The 15785-nt window shown below is 53.5% G+C and overlaps 1 protein-coding gene across 1 annotated transcript in view; it reads left to right on the plus strand.

Moving 5' to 3' along the window:
- The first annotated feature begins 345 nt into the window (after positions 1-345).
- The window catches only part of SLC2A1 (solute carrier family 2 member 1), a 28152-nt gene continuing 12712 nt past the window's right edge, over positions 346-15785 (plus strand). The window contains exons 1-2 of the mRNA XM_020914723.2: positions 346-565; positions 12077-12172. Coding sequence (XP_020770382.1) covers positions 548-565; positions 12077-12172 — 114 coding nt within the window. The 5' untranslated portion in view covers positions 346-547. The remainder of the gene's footprint in view (positions 566-12076; positions 12173-15785) is intronic.

Raw genomic sequence — 15785 nt, forward strand, 5'->3', positions numbered from 1 at the left:
CTCACTCTCACGCGCGACCGCGTGCGGCTCCTCGTTTTGAATCACAGCCGGTACGAGCTCCTCCATTTTGCTACTGGCCGCTGAAGCCCAGAGAGGTGCGCACACTTGCAGAGAGTCACACAGCCAGAGAATTCTCAGGACTCAGGGAGAGGTGAAGATCCGCAGCCAGAACAAGGTACCCAGCGGGCGCGCTCCCTCCCCACCCCCCTCACTCGCCTGGACCGTGACCGCGGCCCCCTCCCCGCGGAGCCCCGCCCCGGACGTGCCCCAGTTCCCGCCCCTCAGGCTCTGCCCACCCCCTCCGCCCCGCCCCCCCAGCTTCGCTAGCCAATGGCTGGGGTCCTATAAAGGCGACAGTCGGAGTGCTCAAAGGTAACCAAAGCGAGAATTCGGACAGTGGGCCGCAGGTCTCAGCAACTAGCTCGCTAGGCAGAGGGAGGCCAAGCGAGTAGCAGACGGAGTCTCGAGACCGAAGCCGGAGCGGGATCCACAGAGCGCAGCCCGCCCGCGCACCCGGTGCAGCGACAGCCTCCGGCGCAGCGCGGCCATGGAGCCCACCAGCAAGGTGAGTCCGCGCGCCCGCGGGCCCTCCCTGCCAGGAACAAAGGCGCGGACCCCCGCTGATCGCTCCGCCGGCCTGGGCCTCTCCCCCGGCCGGGAGCGCAGCGCACTGCCGGGCCGGGAGACAGTGACAGGGATGGGCTCGGGATCTGGCGGGCGCAAGGGCGCCGCGTGCGTAGGTGGCGCCCGCACTGAGTAATTGGCTTCCTTCCGGGGAGCGGCGCGGTCCACGCGGCCCGGCGGGGCCCGGGGACTCAGGGCCCGGGCGCGGCACGTCGCTCACGATCCTCCCCGGCTGAGGCCCCGCGCCCGCTCCTCCAGGGGCGGGGGAGGGTCCGAGCGCGGCACCCATTGGCTGAGCCGGCCGAGCCCCCAGCCGGGCCCCGGCCCTTGCGCGCGGAGGAGGAGGGACCCGCCCCCGCTCGGCAGGCTGGGAACCGCTGCTCTCATTTCCCCGGCGCAACACTGGGCGCGCGGCCTTGTGCTGGGCGTTTTCCGCCGCCCCGCGAGGTCCCCGCGCCAGCCCTCTGGGGCTCCTAGGTGGAGGGCACTCTGTTAAGGCCCGGCTTCAACCCCAGGATGTCTGGCTGCAGGGCTGAGGCGAAAACCCCGCGTACGAGGCCCTTCTTTCCGTGTAGGGCAGGCCCAGAGCTTTAGCTAAGTGGGGTGATGTGCTCCGAAGTGGCACGTTTCCCTGTTCAGGCGGGGCTGATGAGGGCCGCGTGGAGAGCATATCCCTGGGGCCGCCGCTGCGATCCCGGAGGTGGGGGCAGGGGTTCGGGAAGGGGCCCCGGGCTTGAGTGGAGTGGGAGGAGCGCGCGCCAGGGAGCTGCGGGACGCGGGACTCTGAATAGATGAGGACTCTTCCCGCGGGAGCAAACTGCCTCGATACGATCTCTTTTCTTCCCCCCTGTCCTACAGGGGATCTTTGTGACTTTCCCAGAACGACTCCTTTCCAACAAGTATTTACTGGGCCCCACCTTTTGTGTAGGGCTTTATTTCTTTCCTCCCTCCCTTCTTCCCCCTTCTATAGAATATGTCGAGTCACTTTTTTTCTTTGAAACTCGGCAGGGAAGGCGCGAGGGTGTACGTTTTTTCACCTGGTATGTGTTAGTACTGAATTGCGCACTACCCTTCCTATGGGCGAAGGAAGTGTCCAGTGGAACTGAGAAAGGTTTTGGCTGAGCAGAGAGGTGCGTGACAGTGTGGCCAGGCTGTACTCTCAGCGGGAAAAGGCTCCTTTGTGCCTGAGGAATCCAGACGACTTGCTTCATCAGCCCACCCTGGCCGAAGGGAGACCCTGCGCCCAGAACACATTTCCCGACAGCCGTTATGCTGGTGTATAACAAAATACAAATAAAATGAGAAGCTCTTTTAGCTAATGGTAAGAACTTAGCACTGCAAAGTTTAAATGCTTGCTTGCTGTGTTAGCTCAGGGCTCTAGCAGGTCACTTAACCTCCCTGGGCTTCAGTTTCACTGTCTGTAAGAGAAGGATAACTTTTTCACTCCTTCAAGGGAAAGAAATATCTGTTCCGCATATGATGCAGGACCTAGGTGTTTATTTCTTGAGTGGATAAGTCAGTATTCTGAGTAGAGAAAAAAGTGGAAGAGAAAACAGCCACTTAATAGTTTACTAGGCTCTGGGCGCAAATGCTTTTCAATATCACTGACCCTCCATATGGTTCAGGAAGGGAGCTCAGAGAAGTAACTTTCCTGAAGTCACACATCTAGTAATTGGCTGAACTGGATTTGAACCCAGGCTAATCAGAAAGGGCTTTCAGTCTGCACTGTCCCTTTTCACCATGAGCCTTTCTTGAATTTTGAATAGAGGGGAGAGAGTTTGCCTGACTTCCAGGGCTGCCTATGTGCCAGCCAGTTCTAAATGCTGTAGCAGATGGGTGTTTTTCATGCAGTACCCTCCAAACTCTTGATTACCTGCTCCATCAATAAATAAATTTGGAGTGCCTCCTTCCCAGTGGTTTGTCTGCATTTATTCTTGCCTGGGAAATCCCATAGACAGAGGAGCTTGGAGGGCTATAGACTGTGGGGTCACAAAGAGTCCGACGTGATTGAGCATGCACACATAAATTCATATACGTGCACAGTTATAATAATTGATTACATGTGTACATAAAGTAGAAATTTCAAAAGGCAAATACAGATAGCAGTTATAGTAAAAAAAAAATTCATTTTTTTTGCTAAAGCTTCTACAGACCATCCTGTATACATTCTAGAAAAAAAGCCCTTCCCTTTGGATCTGCTGACTCGATCAGCACACCCAGTCCTTTTGTGCAGGAGGTTAAACTGAGGCCTGGAGAGATTATATCACTGGCCCAAGGTCTTAAAACCAGGGGTGTCTGATTCTGAAGTTCGATTTGCTATGTTCCTCCTCATCTCCTTGGAACTGGGAACTGACTCATCTGACTTCCCTGCACTTCTCTGCGGCTCATTGTGATGTTTACCTGAGTGAAAAGTAGGGAGGAGACAAGTTGAAGACCCTCTTGTTCCAGCCGGGAGTTTGCTCACACTCCCTATAGGGCAGCAGACAAGGGTGAGCCCTGCCCCCAGATGTCTCACCCAGCCCTTTGTGAAGACCCCTCAACTAGTCCTTCCTGGCACCCTAATGACAGCCCAGGATCTCTGCTGACTCCACCCTCTATACAAAGGAGAAATGAGAAATCTGTGGGGTTCCTCAGCCCTTCAGAGGTACAAAAAGCATAGGCTTTTGAAGTCCTGCATTTGTGGTTTTGAATTCCAGCTTTAGCTCAGTTACCACGTCCGCAGAATGATGTCATTTTCATCATTAGAGTGTCTGCAAGAACTCAGAAATACATGTGTCTGTCTGTCCCCATGGATGCTCCATAAATATCCCTTGCTTCTCTGGACTCCCATGATGCATTGCACTTACCTGGGCCCTAGGTGACCTGGGATTACCTAGGTTGCAGCCTCTGTCCGGAAGTCTGGCATTCTGGCAACGGGAGTCTTTGGGGAGCCCCAGTGTACCAGGGCTGTATCACTTGATCAGGCAACTCCTTAAAGTTCCAACAGGCCAGTTCTTCTCCACTTGGGGTTTGTCAGGAAGCTGGTTTGCAGAGCAGAACATGGGTGAGAGTGCCAGGCCCCGAGATGGGTCCGCTGATGGGGCTGCCCTGCCTTCACCTGAGGGTGATACCAAGTCATGATGATATCACAGTTCAATGGAAAATGACTTTTCCAAGGTCATAAACTAGCCTCCCACCAAAAAACACACTGCCAGCCTTTCTGGGATGGCCCAAGAAGATAAAGGAAAGTCCCCAGCAGAAACCTTCCACTGCATGGCCCAACCCTTTGTTTGACAGATGGTAACTGAGGCCAGAGAAGGAAGGCTTAACCAAGATACAGCTGTCCAAAAATTGGAGATGTTCTTCGCTATTTTTTTAATACTTCCTCTTCTACACCCCTTTTTTCTGTGTCACCCTCCGCTCACCCCAAATGAGCAGGAATTCTCAGATTCCAGGACTTTCCAAGCTCTTTCTGGGTACAGTCTAATAGTTGGGTTAGATATAATTTGACAACTGAAAGCCTTCTGTGAATGGAAACAAGACATCCTCAGAAAACTATGACCTTGGGGAAGTGACTCTCCTCAGCCTTGGTTTTCTTCCCCATAAAATGGAGGTTCACTCCCCATGGTGCTTGTGGTGAGACTGGTCCAGTGCCCTAAACCAGGGTGGTGGCTGTTTTAAATGGAAGGACCCTTTGCACGTCCAGTTTGGGTGTGCAGACATTGTAAACATCTCCATGATGATCCTTGTCCCATGCTAAGCCGTTTCAGGACCAACCCTAACTGGCCTGGAGCTGGGTCATCCCCAAATCCCCCCATAATCAGCTTGTGACTTCAAGAAGCTCAGCTTTACCCAGCACTTCCTGATCACAGGATGTCAGGGCCTAGAGCTCTGCTCCAACTCCAAGGATACAGTTATCCAGTTCTCCCCCAGCCCCCAACCCACCCCACCCTAGCTGGCAGAGCTGGGGAGGCCTAGGACAAAGGAAAACTGTGCAGCATTGGCTTGAGACCTGCAACCTCACCCTTCTCCCACCTCACTCGTGGGCAGAGAGGTAAAAAAGTCTCTCAGCATCCCCAGGATAGTGGAGGCTGAGAAGGCTCCTGGTTGGACTTCTGGGCTCAGAGAGGCTGTGTCTAGGCCTGGCCACCACAACAGACCTCCAGCTGTTACCCACCTCTTCCATGGGAAGGGTGGAGTGGAGCCTAAGGCTCTGCTGTCCAACCTCCAGGCCAGGGAGGCAGTAGGTAGTGCATAAACATTGGGGTTTTGCAGTAACTGAGCAGGGCTCCCAGACTTTGAACTCTGGTAGGCTGAGGACAGTTGACCCTTTCTAAGACTTTAGCACCAACACTTTACTGGCTTTTGCTTCCCCGGGGCCTTGGCACCGTGGAAGGGGAGAGAGCTCTTGCCAGACCCCAGCTTAGAGAACCTTTGGCTACTGAAGCCTCTGCTGGACAGGACCTCTGCCCAAATCACCTAGCCCAGAGCTCACTGGGGAGTGAGGAGGAAAGGGCTCCGCTGGAAACAGCTCTACCATTTCACCCCAGGCCAGCCATGCCTCCTGTTGGAGCTTTTTCCCCAACTGTAACTGGCTCAGTGGTAAAGAATCTGCCTGCCAATACAGGACTCATGGATTCAATCCCTGGGTCAGGAAGATCCCCTGGAGAAGGATATGGCAACCCACTGCCATATTCTTGCCTGGGAAATCCTGTGGACAGAGAAGCCTGGTGGGCTACAGTCCGTGGGGTCTCAAAGAGTTGGACACAGCTTGGTAACTAAACAACAACAGAAATAACACCTACCTCTCTAGGTCAGGTTGCAGGGCTTTTTTTTAAGTTACAGAAGTAATGGAGCCAAGTGTAGAGAAGCGTGCAAAGTAAGAGTGAACATCTTCTCCCAGTTGTAATCATTGGGTATTTACCCCTCACAGACCTCTTTTTGTGCATGTGTATATATGTGCCTATAAATGGAATTTAGTGTAATTTGATCACACTTCCTACATAGTTCTCTGCAGCTCTGTGCATTCCATCCTGTCCACCTGCCAATACCTATGGCGTTTTTCTCTGCACATATAAGCACTTGCTGTGATATAAAGTCATTATCTCCTCCTTCCTTACACACAGTGTACATTCTATACATTGTTTACTACTTTTCTTTCTTCCCTGGCACTCTTTTCATATCAAGTACATATAGGTGTGTTTTATTCTTTCCAATGCATAATATTCCATTACAAGATGACCTGCCTGATTAAGAATTAAGTGATTGTCCCCACCACTTTCTTTCTTCATACCACTCACCACCTGATATATTTTAGGTATTTATGTTCTACCTTCCCACTCCACCCACTGCTGCCAACCCCCAACTAAAATATCAAGTTTCAAGAAGCAGGGATTCAGTTTAGTTTGTTGCTGAATCTCCATTGACCAGAACCTGTACTCCAGTACTGTCTTTCCTTAGTAATATCACTTCTTATTCTTAGGAAGCCTCTTTTATGGAGAACAGGAGATCTTAGGGGAGGGAACTTTTTCAAGGTCACACAAGTTGGGGAGCTGGGACTTAACCTTGTCAGCTGAGAGTGTTGGGGTTGCATACTCCCATAGTCTTATCAAATTAATCTTTTCATAGTCAAATGGGGCACACCTCCCCACTGAACAGGTCCCTCTATGGGGTGTTGGCTTCTTCACATGCTCAGGTGCTGACTCAAGGAGTCAGTTGTTTGCATTTAACATCAGTTTGAAAGATGATTTGGTTTTGCCTGGAAGGCTTTGAAAAGTCCTGTGTAGCTATCACCTGTTGGGTTTGCACACAGCCATTCAGAGCACCTGGGGCTTAAAGTAGAGACTGGCAAATTTTTTCTGTAGTGGGCCAAATAGTAAGTCAATATTGTCAGCTCTGTGGGCCGCATGGTCTGCTGTTGTAGCACAAAGGGAACCATAAACGATACAGTCTTCACAAACAAGTATGGCTGTGTTACAATCAGATGCTATTAACGGTAACTGAAATCTGAACTTATTTTTTTTGGTTGTGCCGTGTGGCTGGCACAATCTTAGTTCTCCAACCAGGGATTGAACCCCAGGTGCCCAGCAGTGAAAGTGCTGAGTCCTAACCACTGGACCACCAGAGAACTCCCCTGAAATTTGAATTTAATTATAATTTTCATGTAGCACAAACTTTTGGTCTTCTCTCCCCACCCCACACCCCCAGCCACATAAAAACGTAAAACCCATTCTTAGCTGGCAGGCTGGATTTGACCATGACCACGGGCCATAGTTGACTAACCTGGGCTTAGAGCAAAATCAACCCAAGTGGCCAAGAGGTTTCTGAGTGTGGGTCTGGGCTGTCCTGACTCAGACGGAGCAAGGCACAGCAAGTTGCTGGGTTGAAATGTGACCTACATAGGAAGCAAGCACCAGGTAGAAACCTTGTTTCCTTCGGGCACCAGTACCCGGAAGCAGAGGGAGGACGTGAGCAGGAAGGATTTGGCAGCAGAGACCCTCGAAATGAAGCTTCGCAGCAGCCAAAGGCCTTCTGGCTATCCGCTTGTTCCTCTCTGAGCCTCCCCTGCTCTCCTCGGTGAAGTGAGAGCAATCTCTCCCCCAGAGCCTGGTGGTGGTGGTTAAATCAGGATGTGGAAGCAGCTCTGGCACGCTGCCTGGGGCCTGGCTGGTGCTGCTGGCGCTGATAAAAGCAGCAGCTCCCTCCTCTCCTCTTTGCTTTAAAGATTGATGAGCACCTTCTTGCCTCTAGGGCCACCGAGGGGTGCAGGAGTGGCTCAGCTATGCAGAAATCCTGACATCCCTGGAGGGTTTGAAGAAAAGGGCTTGGAGAGGAGTAAATAAATGCTTCAGGTCACCTGAAGGTCATGCTTCCCAGGGTTATCACACTTCTTGAAAAGACCTGGAAGGCTGGAAGAGTTCAAAGAGTAAAATGTCTGTCCAGGAATCCAAAGAACTCAAGTCCCAGGAGTGGCTTCTGTTTGCCAAGTATCCTGGCCCCTACCTTCTGACCTTAGGCTCCCCATCTATCACAGGAGAGCATGATAGCAATTCTGCAATTTCTTGGGCTTCTTTCTGTATTGACCAGAATTTTGTTCAAATGGAATCTTAGAAAAGAAATGTACACAAAATTGATTAAAAAGGAGCTGTCATAAATGCAATAAGCCCCTGCCCCACCCTCCTTAAAACTGGGGGCCACGCAGGCCTTGTTCCCCGGTCAGTGCACCCCAGGGCCATGTGGGAGCCGTGGGAGGAGGAAGGGGTACGAGCGACCTGTGGCTCATCCCGGCCCTGGGACCCCCCTCGCAGACCCTCCTCCCACAGGGAGTGACCTACCTTAGCGGCGTGGCCACATGCCCTCCCTCTGCCAGTACTGACCAGGAGAGCCCAGGGCTGGAGCGCGTGCCAGGGGAAGGCCTGGCCCACAGGCGCAGGTCAAAAGGCCATGCGTGAATTTCGGCAAGTTATGTGACCTGGCCAGGCCCCCCGGGCATCTCCGTGTGTGGGAGGAGAGGTCCCAAAGCTGGCAGGCACCTCACGGGTGGCTTCCTGGGAGAGGGAGCGCTCTCAGTGGGCCTCAGGACCCCCAGAATCGGGGTGGGGGTGGTGAGGGATGGGGGCATGGGAGCTGCCTCTGTGCAGGGCCCTGAGCCCAGACATTTGCCCGGGGCACCCCTCAGAGAATCAGGGTTTGAGCTCAGAGGCCTTTGCCTCCCTGCGGGGTGGGGTGGAGGCTGGAAAGTTCCTGTTGGGCTTTTTCCGGCCCTCAGAGCTGATGTTCCAGTCCTCATCAGGGGTTTGCCACACGACCAAGTTGAAATATGTTAGGATGAACACTGTGCTGGGGGAATAGATACTCACAGAGCCAGTTTTGCCCCAAACGCTAATTTCAAAAGTGACCGGTTACCTTTGTACAAGCAGTCAGCGCTGCCTCCTACTCTGGGCACTCTAGGTCCCATTCTTCAGGAGTTCCCAGTGTGATGGGGGAATAGCATCTGGGTATTCCCGACTGCTTGGAGCAGAAGCTGGAGACTGTAGAGGACACAGCAAGGGCAAAGGTCTGGAATGGCAAGGGGTATTCTAGAAGGTAGCCCCATTCCCCAGAGGTGGTCACGGGTGGCCGGGGCTCTCAGATTCTGGGCTCTCCGTTGCTCCTCCACCTCTATAAAAGGCTTCCATGAGAAAGCCATGAGCTGTGGAACTTGGAACGCCTCTCATCAACTAGTCCAGCAGTTTGGCACCTAAATAAATACACGTTGAATGAATGGACTGCATCGCTGCCTTTCAGTTCCAGCCACAGGACTGGTGGAGGCAGATGGCTTCCCATCCCTCCCTGATTCAGCAGACACCTGTCAAGTGAACTCTGCCGGCTCCATGATGGGCATTAACCCAGAACTCGACAGCAAGCCTTTAGGGAAGGCACTCTTACCCCATTTCCCATGTGAGGAAACTGAGACCCAGAGTCAAAGCCACAACAAAGACCAATTTCAAGGTGAAGGGAAATGCACTCTGCCTTTCAGCCTGGGTCTCCTGGTTCCTAGTCCAGTAATGATCACGCTGGGTGTGGTGGGTGCAGCAGGGGCAGAGATGGGTGCCGTGTGCCTACCCAGGATCAGGGCCATGCTCCTCCCCTGCATCAAGCATCCAGCCACACTGAGTATGAATCCAACTGTGCTGGGCCCCCCATCTTCCCCTGCACATACTGTTCTGTCTACCTGGAATGCAGTCTTGCCACTGCTTCTCCCCTTGGCAGACTCCCTGCATGTCCTTCTCGGCCCAAATCCAGTGTCACCTCCCAGGAACCCACCTTTGATTGATCATCCCAGGTGAAATGACAAATTTGTCCCTGCAGGGCTCCCGTAGTGCCCCAGATGACGCTTGGATCACACCAGTTTCCCCCTTCCCAGTGGACCTGATGCTTTTCCTTGATGTCAGGAACAGGGCCGGGAATATGAATCACTGAGCCCTTTAGTAGGTCCTGATGCAACAGCCTGCCCGGGTGGAGTGCATATAACCCCGTGGTTGGGTGGGCAGTTTTTCTAAAGCAGAGTTTGACCTTGACAGGTGGCAGCCCGCACTCCCAGAGGCACAGCTGCTCGGTGGGGCCCCCAAGACTGACTTCAGAGGCCCAGAGACCCCTGGCACATCAGAGCCAGACTGAGATAGGGCCTGTAGTAATAGTACAGATCCCCCGCAGAGCCCTTCCTGCGGTGTCATTCAGGCAAGGGCGTGATTTTTACCAGATCCGCATATCATCTGTATCATTTTTCACTTATGTTTGTTTAAATTGCTGTGTTCTAAATAATATGAAACCACAAGACTTGTAAAAATATTTTTGAATAGGTGATACATTCATGTGATACGAAGTGACAAAATGTACAAAAGGATGGAAAATGAAAATTTTTCCTTCTACCCTGCCTCTGCCACCCAGATCCCCAAGATACACTGTTACCTTTCTTGTACATTCCTTTAAATAAATAGGTATGTATATTCTCCCCCACCCCAGCCTTTTTTCCTCCACGCAAAAGGTAGCATACAACACACTGTTCTGAAGCCTTGCTTCTTAGTTATAACAAGAGGAATAGGCCAAACCTCTACCTAAAGAGCTTTCTTTTTTAGGTACCCTATTATATAGCTATGCCACATTTCTTCGAATCATAGGTTTGCATTGCTAGTTTTCTGTTTATTCTTGTGTGTACCAGGAAAATACATATCTTGAATACCATTAGTATCAGATGATGGCCAACCTCAAGGCCGACCCCAAGCTGATGCCTATGACTCACGGGCGGAAAGTGCCCATGTGTGGGCTTCAACAGCCACTGTCACGCCCTCCTGTCCTCGGGATATCTTCTTCCTTAGTCCTAGTGGTCACTCTGGGAGTTGGGCTCGGCTGGGCCCCTTCCCAGAGGAGGTCTATCCGGTGCTCACGCTCCACTTGGAGCCAACAGTCCAGAGTCTGAAGACTCCCTAAGCAGTTGAGAAGAGGCTCTGGGAGTGCTAGGGTATGCTGGACAGGGTGGGCCATGAGGGACCGGATTGAAAAAGAGTGCATCCTGCCAGGAGGAAAGCCCCACTGTCTAGGATGAATGACCAGAGTTGGGCCAGAAAGGGGCCATGGGAAGGGAGGACCCAGCTCCCACTCCCCTACCCCCGGACAAGAAATGGGCTCTGAGCTCCAGCTGGCCAAAACCTCCTTCCTCTTTCTCAGCCTCTGACGTGAGAACCTTGGCTTTTGCAATCGTTGGTCTCACGGCTTCTAGAGAATGAAAAGACCATACTAGGAACGTGTCTAGTTAACACCTAAACCCAGCAATATCTGTGAGGATCTTGAAGTTAGAGCTGCTTCTGGGTTCTGGGAGGGGAAGTGAGGCCGAGGCCTATAGCGAGGCTGTGGCCAGGCTGAGGCTCTCCCCTCCGCAGGTACGTGTGGCTCCGGATCTGTGCCTCTACCCCTCCCCTCCAGTGCCAACTTCAGTGTGTGATGCCCCTGGTGAATACCCGTTGTTTCTTTGGCCTCCCTCCCTCCCACCCCCAGGCTCCGTCCTTTCAGTCAGTTAAGAGCCTGCCTTAACTGGCTTCTTCATTTTACAAGGGAGAAAAAAAAAGTTCTCTCACTTTCTCTAGCAAGGCACCTCACTCACCCAGGCCCTCCTGCTGGCTGGCCTCCTCCCTGCCTGCCACCTTCCTGCCCTTGGCTTCTGGGAGACACAAACGCACCGCCCTTTTTCTGCCCCAGCCCTTTGCCCATTGGAAACGCCTTGACCCAGGACTCTACTCACCTTGTGTCACGTTACTTTAGCAAAGCACATTCCTGGCTGGTATGTCATCTGTGTCCAACAACCCGGGAAGCTCGTGGTCTCAGGATGGTTGTCCTGAGCTTCAGTCTGGTTCTCTGCAACCCCCTGAGTGAGCTGGAACTGCTCTCTACCTTGGTATCTGCTCTGTGACTAGACGCAAGGGTTTGCAGCTAACAGGGCTCGGGAAGAGTAGGGACGGGGATCTACCTGGTGGAATTCACAGCGCAAGGAAGTCAGTGGACTGGAATTAGAAGCCTGCATCTTCGGCTGCAAATCCAGGGTACTTCCCCCACCCATCTATGCTGCTCTTCCCGCATCACTGGGCACCCCCTTGCATTGGGTTCCTGGGCCTCTTAATCAGAATCTGGGGCCACCTCGACCCCAGGATTCACCAGGGCAGTGAGGTGAATGCCAGGCCCTGGCTTCAGAGAGAGAGAAGACCCTAATTCCCCTCTCCCCAGGAATGAGTCTGGCCAGCCCCGTGTCTAGAAGTTGGCAGGGCTGGTTTGGGCACCTGAGGTCAGGAAGTGGCCAAGTTTCTTGGGAGAAAGGCTGGTGTGGTGCCAGGAGTCAGGCAAGATATCTGAACGGGAACCTGCCAGCCAAGCCCTGCCCTCTAGTAACCTGGGCCCCAACATGCCTGTAACTGTGTGGGTTTTTTTTTTTTTCCCTCTGCAGAAGCTGACGGGCCGCCTCATGCTGGCCGTGGGAGGGGCAGTGCTCGGCTCCCTGCAGTTTGGCTACAACACTGGAGTCATCAACGCTCCCCAGAAGGTGAGTGCTGCCCCGTCCTTGGCTTCTCAACACCAGCAGGCTCTGCTGTGCACCCTCACCACACCCCGCCCACATACACACTCACCCTGCCTCTTGGATGTTGGAGACATCTCTAGCGAATATTCTGACCCTGAACAGATTAGAGACTTGTAGCTTTGGCCTTGGAATCTTAAGGCCCACAGAGTCACGGGATCTTTATAGATCGTCTCGACCAACCTCCCCCACAACATGGACATTTGTAGAACTCAGAGCCGTGCTCCATGTAGTGATGCATTCATGTGGCCCTTGGGTTACAGAGGCTGCCTTGGTGATTCTCTCACTTGCTGCTCACACTGCACTGTAAGGCAGGCAGGCAGGTAGCCATGCCCACTCCCACCCTGCAGGTGTGAGGAATGGCCAGAGCCCGCCCGGCATCACCAGCTAGTCAGGGATGGAGCCAGGATGCAACATCAGTCTGCCTTGGTGGCCTCCTCTCCAGGTGGTCCCTGAACCCGTGCTCTCACCCGTCCACATGTGGCACACTCCCTTGTAAGGGAGCCCACTCTAGGCTGAAACTGCCTGTCTCCCTGCAGGCCCCAGGGCCAGGCATAGCAAAAATGGCTTCTTTTCCTAGGAACCAGGGCAGGGTACCTATCCGCTTAGTCCCTTCTCCCCACAACACACCCCAGATCTGTTCTCACTTGTTCACTTGAGTGTCCGGACAGGGAGGGACCCCAGTGAGAATCTCCAGCCTAGCCAGCCCACTGCTTTAGGGAGGAGGGGAAAGGAAGGGGGCCAGAGAGGAGACTGTGACAAGTCTCTCCTCTATACCAGACCTGCTGTGTACATTCATAACATCAGGCTGTGATTTCCACTTTATAGACCTGAAAACCACGGCTCAGTGCAAATGAAATGACCAGGAGGCTCAAGGTCACATAGTTAGGGGATGTGGAGTCAGAAGCTAAACTCTCTTGTTTACACAATCTCAGGCCGTCTTCCTGACCAACCACCTTGTCAGTTTAAAAGTCCATACCTTCCCCGGGCAGGACAAAATGAGAGTTGACAAGTCCTCTGAACACAATCATGGTCTAGATGGGCGAGGCCAGTAAGTGAGTGTGGCTGGCTTCTGAGGATCCAGGCCTGTTTGGGGGAGTGGGGTGGCGACCAGGAGTCAGAGTGGGGCCTCCTCCAAAGAGGCAGAGAGTAGCAGCGGGGGCCACGCCCAAAGCTGGGGAACAGGTCACCAGCAAGGCTGGGCCTGCTGAGTCACGCTCAGCTGCAGTGGAAGTGATGGGGCTTTTCCATGGGCGACCTCGGGCCCATGCTTGGAACAGTCCCAAGCCTGCTTTTGCTAAGTGCTCTGAGCAGATCTGCCGAGGTGTGTGCCCTGGAGTTGGCTCCCTTTGGGAATCCTTTCAGATACAAAGTGTGTACTGTCTAAAGAGGGAGGTTGAGTTCTCCACTTGACTGCACACTGGAGTCCCCTGACAACTCACCGTCTGATCTCATTGGTCTGGGATGCTGTCTGGGCATCAAATTTTTAAAGCTCCCCAGCTGGTTCTCATGTACAGTCAGAGATGAGCAGTACTGGGTTAAGTAATCACACTATGTCAGGAGTGATCACTTGACTGTGATCACATGGGGAGTTACACAGAGTGACAGAACTAGGACTCTGGGAGCAGGATAGAGGAGTTTTTCAGAAAGAGAACAGGTTTGTAGCAAGCAGGGGCCCACAAAGATGGGAAGAAAGTGCCCAGAGGAGAGAAAGTCTCTGTGTCACCAGGGTAGAATGGGAGGAGGCAGAAGGATGGGAGGCTGACGAGGTGAGCCAGAAGCAGACCACAGAGGGCCCTTGTGGTCGGCAGTTTCATATGCAGAATCTCCAGCCCCCAGCAGGGCAGGGCACAGTGAGAATGGGCCCGTGGGCACCAACGCGGAGGCCGAGCTGGGGAGGGTGGCCTTCAGGGTGAGGACAATAGGGTCCCATTGAAGAGGACAGAGCGGGTCAGATTTGCATTTTAGGGAAATGATTCAGGCGTCTGGTGCAGTGGGCTGGGTCTGAGAATATGAGACTGGAGACGAGGAAACAGTGAGAAGGCAGCTGTTGTAAGAGGGTTAGAAAAACAAACACTGAGTAGGAAGAATGGGCAGGAGCTGGTCATCGGTTCAGCCTGAGGATGGGAGAGTGGGGTTTAAAACTGGCTTCTAGCTGTGACTGACGTTGGGGCTGGAGGAAGAGCAGGTAGGTGCTGTGGGACACGCAGAACCTGAGGTTTGGTGACACAGCATACAAACACTTGGACACGGGGGTCTGTTTCTTCAGAGGGTAGCCAGGGGAAGAAAGCCAACAGGTGGGTCACTGGTCTCCAACTAGTGGTAGAGAAGGATCTCCTGGAGGGACTGTGAATAAAAGAGAAGTGAGGGGCAAGCCCGGGACAGCACCCCCACTGATAGAAGGTCCTGGGAAGGAGGAGGACGAGAGCTGGCACCTCCAAGCTGGGAGACAAGACCCTCCTGAGCCAGAGAAAGAATGTAAGCGCCTGAGGACGAGGGTCCACGGTCCCCAGAGCAGTGCCCATCGGTAGGAACAGGCACTCGGATGTGGACAACTGAAGGAATGCTGTTGGGCTCCCGAGGCTGACCCGGGCACAGCAGCCAGTGTGGCTGAAGGTAGAAGACCCGATGGTGGCCCTGTGTTGCCAAGGCTGATGGAGCGGAGTCCTGTGGGTAGAAGCCCCCTGCAGTGGGCTGAAGAGGGAGGAGGGAGGTGGGAGAGAGCAGAGACGGCCCTTCCCAGGGACTGGTGGAGAAGGGGGAAAGGAGTGGTCACCAGAGGGGTTGTGGGGCTAGGATTTTTTCCTTTTCTAATACAAAGACTTCATTTTTAAAGGGATTGTCAGGAATCAGTGGAGGAGAGGGTGAAGCTGGGGTGGGGGCTGGGGGTGGGGGTCCTTAATGAGGCAGGTGGTGGTGGAGCAGAGGCAGTGGGGTTGCACTTGGCCGGAAGGGACTAAGACACTTCTGAGGCTGCAGGTGTGGACAAACCCAGAGTGACGTCCTCCAGTTCTTAGGGCCTCCCATCTAATCAGCTACCGGTGAAAGGTGAGAATTTCAGTGGCAGACGGGCGGGACAGCGGGCAAGGAACCTGGAAGCCTAATGGGCAGCCCAGAGGCCCAGTTGTAAACGTTCACGGGAGCACTTGCGGGCACCTGTCCAAAGGTCACTTGGGCAACCAGCCTCTGGGGACTCAGGCGAGAGACCTGAGTGGTGTTTCCAGGGGGCGCGTGCTCGGGCACTCCGCCTGTTTACTCTTGTGCTTTACAATCAACCTCTCATAAGTCTGGCTGTAGATTTTCTCAACCAGGAGCAAATGTGATAAACTTTAGTGAAGAGGGGAGAGGATGACACCAGAGTGGGAGATGACAGCAGGGCTCAGAGGCGACGGTCCTGCTTGGGGAGGCACCAAAGCCATCATCCTAGGACGGCACAGTGCTTCTGCCAACATCTTCATTCCACAGGGACGGACCAGCATTCCCGACTTGAGGCGGGATGAGCTGTGAACACAGCAGAGACCTCCTAGCCCTCAGGGAACTGCCTGAACACAGGGTCAGAGCTGGGCCCTGTCCTGCCCTC

Source organism: Odocoileus virginianus, chromosome 5, assembly GCF_023699985.2.
Source record: "Odocoileus virginianus isolate 20LAN1187 ecotype Illinois chromosome 5, Ovbor_1.2, whole genome shotgun sequence".
Lineage (NCBI taxonomy): Eukaryota > Metazoa > Chordata > Mammalia > Artiodactyla > Cervidae > Odocoileus > Odocoileus virginianus.